The sequence below is a fragment of the Ptychodera flava genome, chromosome 20 (genome assembly GCF_041260155.1).
Source record: "Ptychodera flava strain L36383 chromosome 20, AS_Pfla_20210202, whole genome shotgun sequence".
Classification (NCBI taxonomy): Eukaryota; Metazoa; Hemichordata; class Enteropneusta; family Ptychoderidae; genus Ptychodera; species Ptychodera flava.
Window position 1 is genome coordinate 35,542,329 of NC_091947.1, and position 20,984 is coordinate 35,563,312.

Here is a 20,984-nt window from a genome sequence, read left to right on the forward strand (position 1 = left end):
TGGACAAATACTGTCAAGCAGTTTATTGTTATGCTGTGGTCGGATGTTGTAATTATACCGGTATCTTCAGATCACATATAGAAATTGACTGGGAAAAAGTGATACAATATAATTACTTTTTGTCAATGAAAATTTACAGAATTAGAAGAGAGCAAGGTTTTCATGTATCTGTTTTTTAACACAAACTGATATAGATTTCCAGCATGCACAAGTTTTGTCCATGACAGTCAACTTGATCTATTTTACATTGCTTTAAATTACACTTTTTGTTGTTACCCTGAACTCTGAAAATATCAGTAAAACAATTACAATATTATCTGTGCTTTTTAATATAATCTCCTTATATGATATTGATATACTACATTTTGGAAAACATAATTTTATTGTTAATGCACTCTATAAATTTGGATTATCCTATATCATGCAAAATATTGAAGTTTTTTATAAAGTCACCAAACAAGCCAAACAAATCTCAATTCCTTTCCCAAGGTTCTTTATTTCTCCATGCTTTGTCATAGAACTTCATAAATTTAGGAAAAAAGCAAACTGATAGTCTCTTGGACAGTGAATGTTAAGATTGAACCATAATTTTTTTGACAACAAAATGAATGGTTTTGTTAACAGCCTGCAGTAATTTGAAATTTGTAACACTTCAGCAAAGAGTTCCTATTGACAATGATGGAATGAAATAAAAGCTGTACAGATGTGAAGATTCTTTGTTCTAATTGTTTTTCAATTGACTGTTTCTGGTATCAGTGGATGTGTGTAAAACAAATCTCTACAAACCAAACTCTGTGACTGCACACATGATTACTTCACACAATAATCTGGACATCGCCTTCATTATTTATACATGATTTGAACTGAGATACCATCATATTATTCTTCTTATTATTCTTTAACATCACAGCCTTTTCAAGTCTCACTCCCAATATAAATGCGCAGTTGAAACAATTTCGATATGCAACGTATGCAACATTCTTCTCTTTGACTCAAACAATTTTTTCTACTGTCACTAATGTATTGGTATGGGGCTTTGCCCCTTGACTTAAGGACATTTAGAAAATTCTCAAACTGACTAAAAATTCAGAAATCATCAAGGTTGAGGGTACAACCTTTATAAAACGGAAACGTAAAAATATTATCAATGACACTCGGTTCACATTCAGTTCGATGTGGCAGGCCAGCGTGAGTACCGGTATACTTAACTTAGTTTACCCCTGGAAACATGTGTACCAAATTTCAAAGCTATTGGACAAGTAATTTCAGAGAAAATGATTTTTTGACCAAAAATGTGAAAAATTGCCAAAAAATACATATATGAAAATTTCACCACAATTTTAGCAAATCAAACAGAAGTCACCCTAGGATCAAGAATATCAAGTTTCAAATCAATCCAACATGACATTTGGGAGAAAATTAATTTTTTGACCAAAAATAGAAAAGATTGCCGAGAAAATACAACTATGAAAATTTCACCACAATTTCAACAAATGTAACAGAGGCCTACCATGCATACCAAGATTCAAACAATGGAACAAACAGTTTCAGAGAAAAAGATTTTTTGACCAAAATGCGAAAAAATTGCCCCAAAAATATGACGATAAATTTTTCACCACGATTTGAACAAATCCAGGTAAAGTCCCATAAAGAACCTGCATACTAAGTTTCAACCAAATCTGGCTTGTGGTTACAGAGTTTTAGAAATTTGCTAGATTTTCCTTTTTTTTACATCATAATTTTGCATAATTTTGACAATGAAATGTTCATTTGAACAAATTCACATCTCCACCCCTGGGTGCACCTGTAGACCAAATACTAAGATAGTAGGTGCTGTGGTTTTGGAGTTTTGATGTGGACGGACATACATACTAACATACAGACATACAGCGCCAGTGACTCACCATATAAGCTCTCTTTGGTATATATACATATACAAAATGTGAGCTAAAAAATGAAAAAATATTTTTATTATTGGATTATCTCAAAGTATATAATCACAGGTTTGCTAGTTAAACTACCCTTTCTTTTGGATATCCGCCATGTTGCAGTCATCTATAAACACCCTTTTTCCAAAATACAATTTTAAATGATCTGTTAAACACAAACATGCCTTGGCAGAAACATCCTATCAAAGAAACTGCACATGCAAATATGTTTACCACCACGCAGTTGCATCTTTGTTATAAAGCCAACTCTGAGAAAATACATGTATGCACCAGGTAAAATAACATATTGTGAAAAGACAAAATTCATTTTATTTTGTCTTTTGTTAAGTTACTTGAGGTTTGTAAATACAAAGGTCACATGATATCTCCTCATGCTGGATGGGCAATATTGAAGAAATATACGTGTTCTGCTTTAAAAAACATATTGTGTACACCATACTGGCAAACTAATGACAAATGCAAATGAGAGATATTTTGAAACACACATATCAAATTGTTCACCTATACATAGATTTCAGACATGATAAACAATTCCTAAGACTTACATCGACGTTATTCTAGACCAGATATAATCAATGGTAATGTTCTCGAACATGGAATTTTGAAAACAGTATCAGAAACACAGCCTGTCATGACAGCAGCTATAGTCCCAGTCTACTGTTGTCATACAATGATACAGTATGAAATTAGTATAGTAGGGATGATGAGGCCCAAGGGATATGCAAATTATCATCTACTGACAGTTCATCTTTACTGAAGAATACAATGGCTGTACCAATTCAGAACATGGATGCAATTTTTGTCAAAATCATTTATTTCACACACCTTTTCCTTTTCCTAACTTTATATATCATGTAATTAGCAGCTATCTGTATGAGACAAATTTGTCAGTGATATTTTACACCCACAGTGGATGCACGGCTGTCACAGTGATAATAGTCCATGATCACTTCTTGTTTCACATCACATACTGAACACAACACAACAGTCACTTGATGTGCATGTATATGGTACATGTACTTTTTTGTGAACTGTTCATCTACCGTACTAATATACCCAAAGCGTTTCTGTACAAAGCTAAAAAACACTTTCTCTCACCTTCTGGTGTTTTTAAACCATGTAAAACAACACCTGCTAACCACAATAAAGGTAAAATACAACACCACCGAGCAGTTAAGTGTTTATGGATCAAATTTCTACTTCAGTTAGTGCCGAGTAGCTACAAAAACACTCTCACATGCTGACTGTGTACTACCAGTAGCACACTCTGTCAATTTTGAGATTCAAATAAACAGATTAAACTGCAGGCTAAAATGACCAGACACCAACGTGAATACAATTGAATGAAATTGGGTGCAAATCAAATAACACTATATTTTACATCTCTGTAGTGTATCTGCTATGCACGTAAAATATAATCTTAATCTCAGTAAATCTTCATTAAATGTATGTCGGACAATTAAAATTTAATCATGATGTGATTCAGCATTTACGCGTAAAAAAATTGTAGTTTGATAAAACATTAAGAAACATAATTTACAGATACAAGTCACAGATCAAAGTATGGGTGAAAGTGGAATTTTAATAAGCAACAGCAAAAGAATTCTCAAATACCAATATTTCAAACAATTTAGCAAATCAACCTTTTCACCTCGACTTCCTTATATACAAGTCAACACTCACCATTGAAAACAATAGGGTTGGGCCAAACCATGATGTTACAGGGTTAAAGGGTGATAAAATGCAAAATACCACTTCAACTGTATTTGTTAAGAAAAATATCCAACAGTAATTCCCTTTTCCTTTTAGCCTAATTTTATCTTCTTACCATTTCCGCAACACAATCTTTTCATCACAATCCCGGTGATGTAACATTTTATGCGTGTTTCAAGTGACATAAGGAAATGGCACAGAACATGGAACTAAAATTCTCATTTTTAACAACACCATCTGCATGAGAAGATATCAGAAAATTTAGAAATGAAACAAATCGGGCAGTGCAGTGCTGACCTTAAACAGTCAATTTGATGATTTCTACAATGCCTTGACTGTGTCGCAAATTACCTTGGCTAAAACATACATGCTAGGGGGTCTGCACTGACATAGGTTAAAGTCATGACCTGGAGGTCAAGAGAAACTTGTCACACACACCAATAAGGCGCTTTACTTACACTACAATTCTTGTCACTGTAAGAGATAGTGAAGAAATCAAAACAGAACCAACACCTTTGTTTTCAATAACTCAACAAACATCACGATTGAAAAATTTGACTGTATTGCTGTAATTTTCATGGTTCCACACAATATCACTCAACATAGGAATTCAAACTTAAACAGTCAGGTTTTATCAAGTGGGAAATATTGAATGGTAAAAGTTGAAGTGAAATGACTTAAAAAGCATAGATACTGTATTTTATCACTCTCTATTGAAAATATTATATGCGAGTTGTTATAAGTTACTATAATAACTGTGGAAACATTTTACAATGTAAAATTTTCTCTTTTGAAATAACACTTTTGAGGCATTGATTTGAGTTTCTATCCCCATAAAACAGGATTTCCTCATATCTATTTGGTCAATTTTCTTCGAAAAAAGGGCAACGTTGTTATGACACTGACCGTGAGAGAAGTGAGATAAAATTAAGGGTAAGAAAACATATAATACACATGTATCACAGGATGCATTATTCATCTGATAGTGGTTTGAATTTAATATAATAGTATCATCTAGTATCTTTTTAGGAATGGAAAGACTAACATGCAAAAGAACAGAGTTGTATAAACATCAGCTTCACAGTATGTATAAATCTACATAGACTCAATATCTGTCTGTGAGAATAGCTGTGTCTGAAATACTCACAATTTGTATTTTTCAAATATTGTTGGTGTGGAAAAGGGCCTATACATGGTTTAAAAGTCACCATTTCTTTAATCACCTCCTTTTCAATTGATCTTTATGTCACAATTCACCATCAAAATTTGTGAAATACACACCAATAAAAAACAACATAAATGAACATGAAGAGTAAAACAGCCACAAACACTTTGATTCAATAATTTCATCCGAGGAGAAAATATTATGTTTTGTAGTGAAGATTTCAGACATTCAAACTGCAGACATGAAATAAGGACCTGGCACTGAGAAACTGCATGTACACTGATTTTGCCAGCAGAAGGTCAAACCACTTCATGTTCTGGATAATTTGTAAATGCCCTATGACTTGCCGGCCAAACTGTATTTCTTTTTCGTTTCTCAGTTGACCTTACTTTGGACCCTACATTGGAACCTACCGAGAACTTATGTTCCATTTTTAACAATAATTGTAAAGTATAATACAACGACAAAGTGTGCAACAAAAATTTTCCTGTGCTTTGAAGTTCTGCCGTTTCAGTTTATTCATAAACACTGACAGCCATTAACTAACTACAAGTGATTTTTACATACACTCTGAAGCTCGATAAAGATAAATGCTATTTTTTCATCAAATTGTAATTTTTCTGATACAAGGATAAGCAGATACCCAGTTGACATTCATACAAATCAACACAAGTAAGGATTTACTTCGTTATTTCTAAAATCTTCACAATTGGCAGCAAAATACAAATATAAAATGTCAGAATTTTTTCCCTTTAGCTTCAATTTTTTTTGCTTCAGGTAGCATTGCAATTATAGTCTACACTCTGCCAAGTTATATGTATTATTTATTCTGACTGGTTGAAATATACACCGACCTAACAATGTTGCAACCATTCCTTTGTTATGGGGATTAAATGTGCAGCTCAATCCATTCACAGCGGTATGTGTATGTAGGATCCACAGGTGTACATGATGATGAGTTTCCTATTAGTGAAAGGGCTTTACATTTACTTATAGTTTAGTTTTTGTTGTCAGAGAGTAAAATGACATCTAGACAGAGAGAAATACATGACAGGAACAGATACTGTTCATTGCAGTGTAACAAATACCCATTATCTCATTTCCTGAGCATCCTGCCCTCCCCTTTACTTGAATGCAATGACCTAGTCTCAGCTACACATGTATGGCCCTTCTTTTGCATTCAATGTTTTAAGGTCAGTTCACTGTTTGAAAATTACACCGAGATGTTCCTTGCTCAACAAATACACTTAATATTCAGATCTTGACAGTCAGAAAGAACAACTTCTGTTTACAAAATATTGTCCATATGAATATTTAATAGCTACAAAAAATACGATTACTAAAATAATCTGCCACGGGTTGAGCATTCTAATAAAATATACAAAAATTGCACATGGTCAAAAATATAATCAATATGCTAACAATTACATCTTGCTATATGTTGCATGATTACCAATATTGACTGTATATTCAGAACATGTCCACTTTGAATTGAAGGTGTTTTGGAATCAGCTCCCTTGGCTGACATTCGATCAGAAATATTAATCCAGAGTTGAAAGTGTAGACATTATCAGATATCCTGAGTGAGAATTGTAGTACTCACACAGTGTAAGACAACCTTGTCAATTTCAACAACATTGGCAGCTAATTTGACAAATGAAATATTTATAGGTATTGGAGCTATATTTTAATTAAAAAATGACCAATGGTTACTTGATATTTGAAGTAGGCGACTAATTGATTTACTGCTTTCTCTTGACTTGTGGGGAGTGCACAGCTGGAATAATTACAATGGGATTGAATGAGTAAGAAAAGAAACTTACCTCTGTTCTTTGCTGTAGACGTTTGTTTAATTCGTATATTCTATAGTCTGGTTGACTAACAAATGGTGTGTGTCTCCTGTAATATAAAGCAGCAAAGGGACTGAAGTCAGCTGCAGCCATCATCACAAAGACAATTCAATGACACACTACTACATTGTCGCGCCGCTGTCTCACTGTTCTGGTAGCTTGGACACACATGAGTAAGGTAAGCGGCAGATTGTGGGCAATTCCAGGCAGAACCTTACATGTGTATGCTGCATTTTAAATGGTGTGCTAAATTTGGCACAGTCTGTCTTCTGATTGGTCCAAGCCAATGTCTCTGCAATTCAAATGAGATGCTGGCCGGGGCATTTACATCTATGCTGAAGCTTGCAGTGTTCATTTAACAAAGTATAATTTCCACACTCATTTTCTCATAAAACAAAGCCAAAAACAAGATTCCCCGCATCAATCCTGACACAGACAGAAGTAATTGTTTATGTTGAAATAATATGGACTATAGTTTGAGGCCATTCTTGTGCTTGCAAAATCACACTCTTCAACCCAGATTAGCAGAGAATACATAATTCATTCCAACATGGATAATTGCACCAGTTTACAACAATACCTTTGTCTTTGATAAGACCTACTAGATCACTTATTTCTTTATCTGACATGTTTTTGCTGCTATCACAGCAGCTTTACAGCACAGTGCAAGTGATAGTGTCATTTCATGTTGGGCTAAACTCCCTTCGGTGGCCTCCACTAGTACATGCAAAACCTTCACAAACAATTACGGGTCAAGGGGCCCAGCACCTCTTACTACTCAACACAATCCCAGGTCAGGGCTGGTGAAAATATTACACATTCAGGAATCCATAGATATTTCTAAATTGAATGGTACAATTTATTTATCCTATACAATGCCAAACTAGTGGTAAAGAAATTAAATGACTGCTTTTAAAAATAAGGAAATTTTTGGTCAAATATACAGAATATATATCTTTGAATATTTCATCTAAGCCATGTTTCACATATAATACAGTTGTTTGTCTTTTCACATCTAATAACTTGCTATACTCTGAAAAAAAACACCATAAACGAATTTTACGCGGGCCATATTTGTTGCGATCATGAAATATAGAAATGAATAAATAAATAAATAAATAAACAAACAAATAAATGCAAAAACAAACAAATGAATGAATGAAGTTTACTAATTACTTTAAAAGTTCAATTTTGCAGATATAAACAACATTGATTTCAGGACTTGTGAAATATTTCTGAAGGCCTTGCGAACTATATAACTTTCACAGAGCCAATAAGTTGTCTCAGTAATTCCAATGTTAACAATTTATTAGAGAACTGTGTTCTTTTTTATTTAGTCTAAACATTTTCACATAACGTTGGATTTTTAATGGGTTTCACTATTGTGGAATACAGAATTAAGACTCACATTTCTAAAGAATGTAAATATATTGAACAATAAATAGTTAACTGTATATATCTTGAAATGGATTTAGAACAAAGAATGCTAGAATGTGTTTCCAGTCATATATTTACTGAAGATGGCAATATTCTGTATATGCCGACCTATATCATGACTATCATGATTAATAATTTCAAACATTACAAAAACTGCAATACTAACATTATGAAAGTCATAAATTGTTACAGGAAGAAAACACAATACTGTTCAGCATTTGAGAATTGTCATTCACAACTATCTCTGATTTCATGCAGTTCATCCCTGGCAGACATTTAATAGTCTAATCCAAAAACTACATTTTACCTAAGTGACCAGTGAAGTAAGCTCTTTCACTGTCATATACATGGTCTAAGACAATCACTGTTTAGAAAAATTGAAAGAAAACAAATACACATTCTGGGATGCAATACAAGAGTGTCTGCAACCAGAGAGAATAGAGATAAATACTGAAAATGTATCTTTTCACTGAATCTTACAATCTATTTCATGATACACACAACCAGTAATTAAATACCAAATAGGATCAATACAATTGTCATGTTTCACCTTACGAGCCTGACAATACAGCAAACAAATCAGTTATAGAAATAAATGGTGAAAACCAGCCAATCTAAACAGATGAAACTAAATATATGTAGTACGTAGGACATACGATTCATAATCCTCATTGAACTATATTGCTACATGTATTATATTTCACCAGAGGTTTTACTCAGAATCCATCCGTAAGTTTTGGGGTAAAGAAACAGCACAGATAGTAGACAACATGAGGCAAGTTACATGCAAAAAGCATGTTGCATTATGAAAGTCATCTTTAAATTACAGTATTAAGTTGAAATTTGAGTATTATCTGCTTATCAGTGATTTACATTTGATCATCATGGGATATAACCTTCTAAATTTATTTTTTGGTTTTTGGCTACATAAATGGGAATCAATTTTGTCTTTGTTTGACACAATTGCCCTGAATTGTTACCTGTATAATAATTGTTTATATTGATATCATTTGAGATTCTGCTCATCTTGTCATGAAATATTCATCATAAGTCTGCCAATGGAGTTATGAACCCTGTACTTGATAAGAATTCCCATCAAGTTCAAATTCTGGGTTTCCAATTTTAGTGGCTGTTGGCATATTTATGAAATGAAAACTTGAATACCTCATCAAAAGCTACCTGTAACACTAGACATCTCAGAATGGATGATACTTACACATTCAATAACCAAACTGGCAAGCTGTTGGTTGACATATGGCACACAGCGTGTCTGTCTCTCAAGAGAAAACAAACACACATCTGGAGCCAAGGGTATTTTTTGTGATAATTATGGAAATCTTAATCCTATGATATTAAGTATTCATTAACATGACTGCCCCACCTTAACCACTGCAGCTATGAAATGCACTCCAGCCAACATTTTGGCAGATATTATTATTGAAATTTATGTATACTGCAAAAGTACAGGAAATAACAAAAGTTGGATTTGAGGAACTAATGATTGTTATTACAACAAAATGGTTTTGTTGATATCGGTCACTCTTCACCAGAGTGTGGATGCTGCGATGTGGTAACCTACGACATCACAAAACACTTTCATTACAAAACATTTTTATTTTCATCAATATCCGAGCCTACTCACCAAAATTACTTTCAAAGAAGCACCGTGCCTTCACTGATCTTAACTACTAACAGAACTTGAGGATTTGTATCATATATGGAGAAATATAATCCAGTAAACAGCACATGCCTGTTCTTTGCCTGACAGTGAAAGCAACTGACATCACACAATAAGCATTTTTACTTTGTGCTATCCAGTATTAAACAACGGTCACCCATCCATTCATCCATCCACCCATCCATCCATGTACAGTAATATTTGTTTTTAAATCCTTAAAATTTATGCCATAAAATTGGGTATAACCCTAGCATGAATTATTATGAGATACATGTATGCTCTACGTTGTTCAACAAAACAGATTATTGTACAAGAAACACAGAATTTCAGATGGAAGATGCCTACAGGCAGACTGGAAAGATAACGAAAGACGGAAAGAGGAGACATACATCAACATGACAGATCCAAGAGATACAGTAAAGACATTGACTAATCAGAGAACAAAACCTGATTTCATCTTGAGGAAGTTTCAAAATCAAGCATTTGCATTATAATTTGACTGTACATTGTTTCCTTAATTGTGATGATTTGCTTCATGTTCATTTTGCCGTTTACTTTTCCTGAGAATTTCACCAAAATTTATTAATTTTGCATTCCTACTTGGAGTGTTCTTGAGAAGAAATTACACTAAAAGTGTCTCTTACTGGATACTGTAGAAAAGGAGCAGTTGTTAAAACTAATACAGGATCACAGGTACACCAAGGTGTAATGACAAAGACCAATTATTTTCATGAAGAAATCCTCTATCATTGGCTAAATAACCGATCTGCCATAGCATCCCATCAGCAATGTCCAATTTCATCCTTTACTGAATGCCATCATTGAAATTTGAAATTGTCCATACATGAGTATACTGCAGTCATTATAGGTGTACTGTACCATGAGCTTTATTCATTTCATATATGTTCTCTGTCCATTTTTCCTCCTGGCTCCCCTAGCTACCAACCTATGAAGGGAAAACTTTTATGTAATGCAACCAAAGTGGAATTCAACATTGGATATTGCATTGAATATTGAAGAGAAACATGCAAAGTCAAAATATTACAGCATTCACAGAAGTGTTGTACTCTGAATTCCTGCCCCTATGAGGCTACATTGTAAGTCTGAATACAATGTATGTTGAAAAAACTTGCAAAAAAAGGTCAAAATTTTACCACTGCAAAGAAAGCAAAGTATAAGCAACAGTAACTAGATCAACTCAAGGTATGACTGTAACAGAATTAATACATTTCAGCTAAAACCTGAGTTGTATCTTCTGAAAGATATATGTGTCCGATGCTATTTTAGTAAAAGTTAACATATACCATGTCAATTATTGAGAGATGCTTCATTTTTGATTCAGGTAAAGTTTGCATTGTTCTGTATCAGAACTCTACCAAACATCTTATATTATTATGAAAATATGTAATGGTAGTGGCGAAGACACAGATCTTTGTTGCAAAATTTTAAACTTCTGGGTTATGGCTCTCCTGATACTAACAAAATACATATAGTAGAAAATATTTATTATTGACTTGTAAATATATGTCTAAGCAGTTGATAAGCTGAATGCCATTGCTACCGCAAACTGCCTCTACTTCACAGAATCAGGATTCTAAATGTAATTCCTAGAAAAGCAGTTCTAAATCTTCTGTGGAAAAATTCCTTGTTTTTATGTCGATAGACATTGTAAGGACAGAAGCAGCTTTATTCCTTGGTAGTGACCACAAGAATACTGTGTAAACTTAAAGATTAATAAGAGTGTAGATGCATCAAGGTTAGTACCGGTACATTTCATGATTTAGACTGGTATGAACAATACGCTATTACAATGGAATTAACAGCTATGTCATTCCACAAGTATTAGCTGTTTGAAATTCTTACAAATTCAATGTTTAACAACACTCTAAAAGGAAATATTGATCATGTTTACTCTATCTATTCTGATGGTGCCTAACATCTGACAACTGCTCAAAACTAAACTGCTATAACTGTTTCAGCAGACCAGGTTTACAACAATAAAGGATCATGTAATCAATAAACTTGACAGTTGAAATTCCATACAAGGGTACCTATCAAATACTCTACCACCAAATAAATGAAAGCATGTTTTCCAAACTCTATGTAACGTCGATTTGAGGAAACACTGAGCTGCAGAAAAACCATACAATTTGGGAGTTTAAAATGCCAATCAGGTGAAGGCCCCCTAACTTGATAAAACTTCATCAAGTATTTGGAACAAAAAGAAAGGGAGTATGTAAATGATCAGTTGCTATAGTTACCTTTATTGATATTCTCTGTTGAGTAGTGAAAGAGTACAGAGAACACAAGTTCAAACCCAAAATATTGTATTGTTTCACAAAGCAGATAGAAATGATAGACACCCATTATTCCACTATTCTTACATGTAAATTGAGCAATTTGCATGCTGAAAATTGTACTGTAAATTACCAGAAGCATAGCAGCAACACAGAGAGTCAAAAAAGCTGAGTAGCAACTACATTCTTGGTTGCCCTGAAATTTCTAGTCCTAGAAATATATTCAGATATAACTGATATAATTAGTATCTACACTAACAACATATTTTACTACCGGTAGACCGGTAGGTGTATGATTATGTAATATTTATCCATTTTAAATACTTCAACTTTTATAAATTATTTTTATTTATTATTTTTACATTTTTTGTGGAAATGTGAAAACTCTGCTTCTTGTTACCCCATAGATGGCATGACTGTTCAGGCAAACTAAATCTTTACAACCATGAACAAAAACTGAGCCAAGTTTGTCCTCCTTTATATACATAATTTGAATTCTGTTGATCAATGCAGTAGCCATTTGTTTGTTGTTTTCGTAGTTGAAAATTACTGTACAGTATAGTGACCACACTTGATATGTACACAAGGATGATATCATTCCATCAGCAATTTGTTCATGTCACAGAACACTGTTCACACTGGGAGGGGGGTGTTAGCACATACTGGGCATTACTGAGCAAATATACATAAATATATCCGATTGGCAATAAATATTTTTTGATTGATAGTAAATATATTTCAATATAAGTAGTATAATCACTCTGCAAGTTTCCATAACTTTTCCTTTGTGTTTGTATATTATAAAACTTACTCAGTTATAGAGTATACATAGTAGCAGGGTAGCATTACATTTTGTGGTAAGCTAACAGATCAATTATATTTTAAGGTTCTGTACATAATACAGTATTATATGGCAGCATACCGGTATATGTCAGTACCTATGTCAAATATAGTGATATATATCTTCAATTTCAAATTAATATTCCAAAACTCATGGGTTACGTGGTAATGAAGATGAAGAAATATGAAAGTGACTATCAAATTGTCACAAACGACCAAATTATCTAATGCATCTAATATTAAAATAATGCTAAGAAAAACAAATGTAGATTTGTTCTTTGCGAATATTCCTGTGCCACTGATATACATGTTTCAATGTTTCATGTTGTTAAAGCTGGGTGATGTCCATGAAACACCTTTTGCAGCCTTTGTTGGTGATCCTGCAAAGTTCATTTGTAACAACAATTTGTTAAAAACTAGTTTGGCATACCCGTATATATTGCATTTTAACAAAGACTTGAAAATTTGAAGGCATCTGAAACAGGGCTATTGTAAACTGGACTTTTACTGACTTTTATAATATATACCTTGCCAAGTAAGGTTTTGGCTCAATAATACTGCTTTTCCCTGACTTGGCAGATAGGAAAGAGACACACTTTGCAGGATAAGGATTAAACACATGCCAGCAGTGGTACACGGATCTTGAATATTATTGCTACAGGAAAGCCATCATACCATACATGTGTTGTTTACTGTTGGAAATGATAAGAATGCTAACCTTCCAATATAAATATTTCACATTACACTAATAAAGGTAATTATGGTTGATAGTGCAGTAGTCTATTTATTAAGTTTATTTACTATTTTCAAGCTTGTTGAAACTATTATGTAAAATATTGCCTGCATATTAATGAAATGATTCAGTTTAATGTATGCAAATCAGTAATCAATATGCACACATACTAAGAACTGCCCACTGAACCCTCTGTCACATGAGTGTGTGTACCTTGAAGTAGAATAACAATTTCATTATACTCACATAATCTTCACTATTAACTAACTAGAAGGATGAATAATTATGCATCGCCTTTTTTAGGCTGGTACCTATAAGATAGACTAGAATAGATCTGTACATAGCAAGACTAGCTGGCAGACGGGACATTTGAATTTAACAAACAGACATTCACAAGTTAGTGACAGTAAAGTACCTCAGAAGGCCCCTTTCAAGACAGTAGTCACACACTTAATCTACATGTGAATCATAATCCTGGTTATTTCAAGCTTGCATCCAACATGCCGTGCTTCCCAGCCCCCTTTCTGCAAATGTTTCAAGAACATGGTAATTGAAAGAGATCTTATTAGAAATACTAAACGTTTATCATAAAGATTTGTTACTGGTTCATCATATGAAAATAGACCATGATACACATCTATGCATTGTCTACACAATTTTACATATCACGAAATCTGTCGTTCCAACTTTGAATGACATTGAGAATCTCGCATCTCCAGAGGAATGATTTGAAAATATGCTTCAGACCAGACTGAACATCTAACCATATGTATTCTTAATCTTCTTGCCAAACCAGACTCAATATAGGCACTCACATCAAATAGCTACATGTTCAGAGTTTTTGAATAAAAATAATTGGAGTGTGCACTATAAATGCAACTTTCTGCTGTTACAGTGGAGTCATCATGGACTGTTGGGTGGAAAGCCTTAGGAATTTTTGACAGCATAGACTGATCCACACAAAGTAGTGTGTACATATAGCAATATACCTCTGCATGGAATGATGGTGCTTTTATGTGTGAGTGGCTGACTGGCTAGGTGGACACACACCTATATACCTGTTAACTTAGTTTCACTATACAGGTGTATCAAATTAAACATTAGTAAAGTGACCACTATCAAGTGAACACTATTTATTTACCCTGCACTGTTCAATGCACACATACAGGTATGACTCGAGCAAATTGCTTCCCATTTTTGGTAAATTTCTGACATATTTGCCAAAATGTCCTGCAATATTGACTTGTAATTTCAGACTGTGGCCAAAAACAGGTCCAAACACACTTATGGTTAACCTTCACAGTTTGAACAAAAGACGACATCGTTCTATCACCATTTTATGTGACTTTACAACAAGTATACTCATCATTTTTCTGATTGGAAGAAACACTGTGGGCCAATTCTATAAACACATCACTCAGTGAAAATAGGTGTCATGCATCAAACTTATTTAGACACTTTCTGAGTCTGTAAAATTATTAAACAGTTCAACTTATGTTCTTAATACTAAAATATTTTATGCAAATGATGATAAAATTGACATTTCTGATCCATACATTTAGGTACACCTACATGTAGGTACACTTTGAAAATCGCATGTTCATGTGTGTTATGCAGCGACTTGTAAGTTATAAATGATATTGGTATGGATTACCTTCCTTAACTTTTCAAAGCAATTGATGATACCCTGGAATACATAGAGTTCAATAACTCTGGGACGATGTCTCTATCCAAATACCAAAGTTGAATTTTGAAAGTGGCATGCATTGTAGGTGTGATAAAATTGAATGACTGTCACAGTTTTTCATTGCATTACTTACATTTTGGGTTCATAACTCTTCAGATGTTCATGATTGTACATTGCGCTGCAAAAGTGAAAATCATGGAAAAAACAAGGACTAAGAGGAAAATTTGGACTGATATGAATAAACTACACTGAACTATATCAAAGACAGCAAGGAATTCCAGCCACAAGTTCCATGCAGTAACTGCAAAGCAAGACACTGCAGCAAGTACAACGCAAGCAGCATTAGAAAAGACTACTAATGCTATACTAGTATACCATAACCTACAAGTATTTTAATTTAGCATAAAAGCAATGTTGTACTATTTTTTAGTTCAATTGTAAATATCAGATTTCTTTTTTGAATGCCAATATTCTCACAATAGCTATGTGTACGTAAATTAAAGTGCCTTTTGCGAGTTGCTTTAAAATGAAGCATTCATCACAGTGTAATCTTTACAGAGGGCAACTGTTGCACTTTCAGAAAATTTGAAGATGAAACTGAAAGACTACCTGCCTCTGTTTGACAAACGACAATTCTACATGTATAGAACTGTGGAAAAGGTTTACACTGGTACACACACAATATATGCACTGAAAATATCTGTAACATTCAAAATTGTAAAAGTCTTCACCAGAAATGTTTTCTCTGACCTGTCTGAATTAATATAAGTTACCTTTTGTCTGTTGTAAGATATACACAAATCTACACAGTTCAGCAGTAATTAACTATGCTTCAGCCTTGCATTCACATCAGGAATTCAACACTGCGAGTGGAAGGCATAGGGAAAGAAGGCGGCTACATGCAGCTGACATGACTGTGGAAGTTTGTAAGCATTTATTGGCACAACTAAGCAACCATCTACACAGCTTAACCCATGGTACAATACACTGTACAAGACACATATAAACCAAAACTCTCCTGTAATTGCATCTACCATGTACCACTGTGATAAACATCCGAGATTTCAATGTGAGAAATATCAACTGTTTTTCAATTACTATAGTATAGTGTAAAATCACAGTGCATGACATCATAGAGCGGAGTACATCAGTGTGCCAGAAGCTGAAAAAATTACACATTGTTTTTCAATCTTCAAGAAAGTAGACTGTACCGGTACATCACTGAGAACTGTTTAAGTTTTGGCGAGTTCCCATTTTACTGAAACATGTTCTGTACTGAAAACTCTACTTAAACTCAAGATTTTATCAGAAATACATAATATTATTTGTAATCATATATGAAGTATAATTTCATTATTGATAAAAATACAAACTAAAGGACACTGTATTTTAATAATACATTGTGATTACAGTACATACCAAATCAATACTGTTGTATTTGCCAAAATGCTGTACATTTGACTACTCAATATTAGGACTACTCAGTGGGACTGGCACTCAACAATGGAAAACTTCCAACCTGGACACCTTGCAGTGAATACTATACATCATATTGTTTACCTTTACCCATAAATGGACCAACATTATTTATATTGCAGAATGAGGGTTTTCAATACAAGCAACATTCCAAAGGTAGCTTTTTTAAGCTTCAAGCAAAAAATATAGAAGAGCACATGGAATAGGACTAAACAGCGACACAGTTTTGCTACATTAGGCTATTCCAGCAAGCAGCAGCACCCAGCAAGCTTTTAGATAATGCACATTCAATAATGTTTATGAGTACTCAATGTTGACAGAAAAGGCTGACTTACCCTCCTGGCCCCCCAGGGTCCCTGTGGTCCATACCCACAGGGCTTGGCATGGGATGTACAGGCATGTTGTTGAATGGGAAGTGTAGTCTTTCCCCAGGCCCGTCCAGCTCGCCGGATTGCCTTCAGACACACTTAGCTAGATACTTGACAGTTATGGTGCTTTCTTCTCTCAACACGATTGTAACCACCAACCTAACTCCTATTCCCTCTCTCTTTCCCTTCACCGTTTCTTCTTCGCTTGCTTTTGTTTTGGTTATTTTATGTTAAAACAAATCCTACAAAGGAAGAGAAAATGATAACACATTAATTGAATTATAAACACCAAACAGTGAATGAGAGATCAACAGGTAGTTTTGTAACACACGTACCTCATACAAAAATCTCTGTTGTGATTCGTCACATGGTACATGTATACATCATTTTGATGCTGATAAGCATGCAAAGAGCAAGTCACCGGTTAATAGCAACTTTCCAAAACTGTTAACCAGTTAACAGTTCACAACTTCAGAGCATCTGTTAACTGGGGGAGTTTGAAAGTGCAGTCTATGCATGCACACATTTTACAACGTGTGTAAGAAGATGTGTCTGCCACTGTGATGAGTGATGACATCGAGGAACTTGTATATATTTTGTGTTACAAAACATATATTGACTGGCCATATTTGGGTAAGAGCATACCTTTGTTTTACCACAGGCCAGTCAACCAAATAGTCTGTTTCCCTCAACCTATGGCCTCATGAAACAGACTGTTTTGGGTGACTCTCAGATCCTGAGGTAACAAATGTACACTGTTACCCACACAACCCAGTCAATATGTACATACTGGTATCATGGCATAACACTTTTGGTAACTACTTTATATGACACCAATTGTTGTCTTTTCTGTACTTACTGAGATTTATCAGTTACTTCAAGTTCAATATCACACCATGAATTAATAACAATTTCATATTCTAGACTGAAATTCAAATTTACCTGTCACACATTTCTTTTAAAACTAGAAAAAATGTTAGGAAACTGAAGTTTCTTGAATCAAATCCTGTTTCTGGTTTAAAAAACTTCCTTCAGCCATACAGGAAATTTTACAATACTTTTTTTATAATCAGAACAGCTTTCAGTGTCACTGCATATTCAGTGTTATCTCAATAACAGCCATAAACTAATGTATATTATCAGTAAGTGATTTTTTGGAGTCAGAAATTTGAAAGGGTGACCTCTAATCATCACATGATCTACAAAGAAAGTTCATATCATCATAAGAGCTGTGAATATTATTTTCATCATAGCATTCTTATATGCTTGAACAAATCAATATACAGCTATTCTTTGCACAAATCCAATACTTCACTTACTTTCTATACAAGAATACCAGCTATTGTATGATGTAAATGTCTGTAACCATAGCAATGCAATTACTTTGGTTACATATCTGCAAGGTTTCATAGAAGGATTATACAAAGACGACGACTGCTGTATTATACACAGAGCTTGTGTAATATTAGGGTCAGTGATAACTGAGCATTTGTATGAACAGTTCTATTTCATTTTCTATAATGTAATGTTGATATAATGTTGGTAAGGGTTCAATACTGGATACTGCCAATGGAAGGATTACCAATATGTCACTACATTGCAGCTTATACACATCAACTCATGTACATATAGGGTACCAGCATGCTGGATATCAATGTCTCAATGCATAGTACCCGTCATTTGGATCACTTCAGAATATCAGCAAGTCACTGAAATGTTTGGAAAATTGCACATTTCCTGAAGTTGTACTTTCAAACTATACAGCTGATAAAATAATTCCAAAACCACTAAAGATACATTTTCCTGGCCTCAATGCAACAAACTTGAACATCTGATAATCTTGATAATCTTTCTCAAGACAACCTGGAAGTTATGTCTTTGCAGTCACACACTAAAATGCTTTAACAACTAATCTTTTTAAGGTTTTTTAATTAAAGTTATGAAATTTAACAGAGCAGTTGTCATTTATCAACTATTGTTGATAGTATTTATAATCCATATACAACACAGTCTCTAGTTTATCTTTTTCCATAGCAATTTCATATTCTATGTGGTAGTTATGTTTCACTTGTAGCATGCAAATAAAGCAAATAATGGTTTCCTATTATTCATTTTCATTACACAGATAAATTGTTATGCTATTGGTACATGTATCAGATTTTTACAAGTGCATGTAGCTGGAGAACTTCACTGAATGTCTATTGTCATCAACCTGAAACTTTCCATGGTGCCTAGTCCAAACTAATATTTCAATTTTATAAAATACATTAAAATGTCTAACCACAACAAGCAATTGTTGGAAAAAATACTTATTCAGTATTTTCTTCGTAAATCTGACAAAAAACTAATAATACAGAGAAATTTTGACCTTAAATCTAATCTTGAGAGATACTACTTTCCCACTGCAGCGGTATTGAGCCAAATCTAGGTATTTCATCCTACTTGGCATGGTCATATACAAAATGTAGCAGGTTTGCTTGGTAAAAATCACATTTACACTACAGTGTCTAGATTTTCAGGGGCTTCTATGTAATACTAATAGTTTTTGTTAAAATGCTACATATGGGACCTGGCTGTTATGCCTCGCTGGTTTTAACCAAAGTGACTTGATGGTGACATATAAACTTTAATAGCATGATAAAGGGGCCCATGGTGCATTAATAACACCCTTGAGTGGCACACTGCACAATGTGCTACCACATATATATGTACATACGATACATACATACATACATACATACGTACATACATACATACATACATACATACATACGGTACATACATACATACATACATACATACATACATACATACATACATACATACATGCATATATACATCCACGCATACATACATACATATATACATACATACATACTACACATGCGTACATACATACAGCATACCTGGTACTTATACATAGACATACATCCATACATACCGGTACTTGCATGTACTGTACTAAAAATTCATATAGAGGCTTCAGCATATGTATTGATGTTAAGTTCAATTTTCAGTAATAAAAGTACAGGTATTTTACAATGTTTCTATCATACATGTATTTGTAGTCAGAGATCTGTTAGCAAGTAGAAAAGTGGTCTGTGGAAACAGCGCCACCAAGAGGTAAAACTGTTACAGCCCGTACATGTATCAATGGAAATCAAAATGATGAACAAGAACAATAATGTATTACATGCACCATTTAGAATACGCTAAATTTCAGAAACAGCATATGTACAAATATCACACAGGATAATTTGAGGGGTCTACATGTATCTTAAGGTAGTATGCACCTCGAAAATGAAAGACTTCAACTTTGCTCTAACTTTCCTAAGGAATCTTTCAATCATTCTCTTTCAAAATCAAGAATAAAAATAGGGGGTCACCGTGCAAATTTTGGTACTAGAGAAACAAATTACCTACTAAGATTTACCAATATTAGAAATTCAAAATGGCCGCCATCCCTGTGTAAACTCTATGGAGAAAAATAAAAATTCTGAATTTCGAAAAACTACGCCAGTGAAAAGTTTTCTTTCACCAAGAGCTTGAAAATGAACCCCCACATGTGGTGTATCAGAACAGAATTGTAAAAGTTTGAGAGTCTGAATGTCTGTCCCCGAGGTGCGTTCTACCTTAAGGGACAATCCCGATGTTTTGCGCAACCTGGTGAGTGAGTCATTCCTCAGCTCTGGTGGGACAAGCTGAAATCAATGATAGAATTGACTATATTGAAAACACTCTGGCATGAGCATATTGTAGTTACATCAGAGGACAAGTGGATTATATCATGG

The 20,984-nt window shown here is 34.0% G+C and overlaps 1 protein-coding gene across 4 annotated transcripts in view; it reads right to left on the reverse strand.

Annotated features, from left to right (window-relative positions):
• The window catches only part of LOC139120819 (LIM domain-binding protein 2-like), a 49,185-nt gene that overhangs the window by 17,286 nt on the left and 10,915 nt on the right, over positions 1–20,984 (reverse strand). For 3 of the 4 annotated variants that reach the window (XM_070685389.1, XM_070685391.1, XM_070685392.1), the window contains exons 3-5: positions 17,161–17,435; positions 15,483–15,527; positions 6,651–6,726 (exon numbers count right to left, since the gene is read on the reverse strand). In XM_070685389.1, the coding sequence (XP_070541490.1) occupies positions 6,651–6,726; positions 15,483–15,527; positions 17,161–17,225 (186 nt within the window). In that variant the 5' untranslated portion in view covers positions 17,226–17,435. The remainder of the gene's footprint in view (positions 1–6,650; positions 6,727–15,482; positions 15,528–17,160; positions 17,436–20,984) is intronic. The other variant, XM_070685390.1, reaches the window with a different exon arrangement.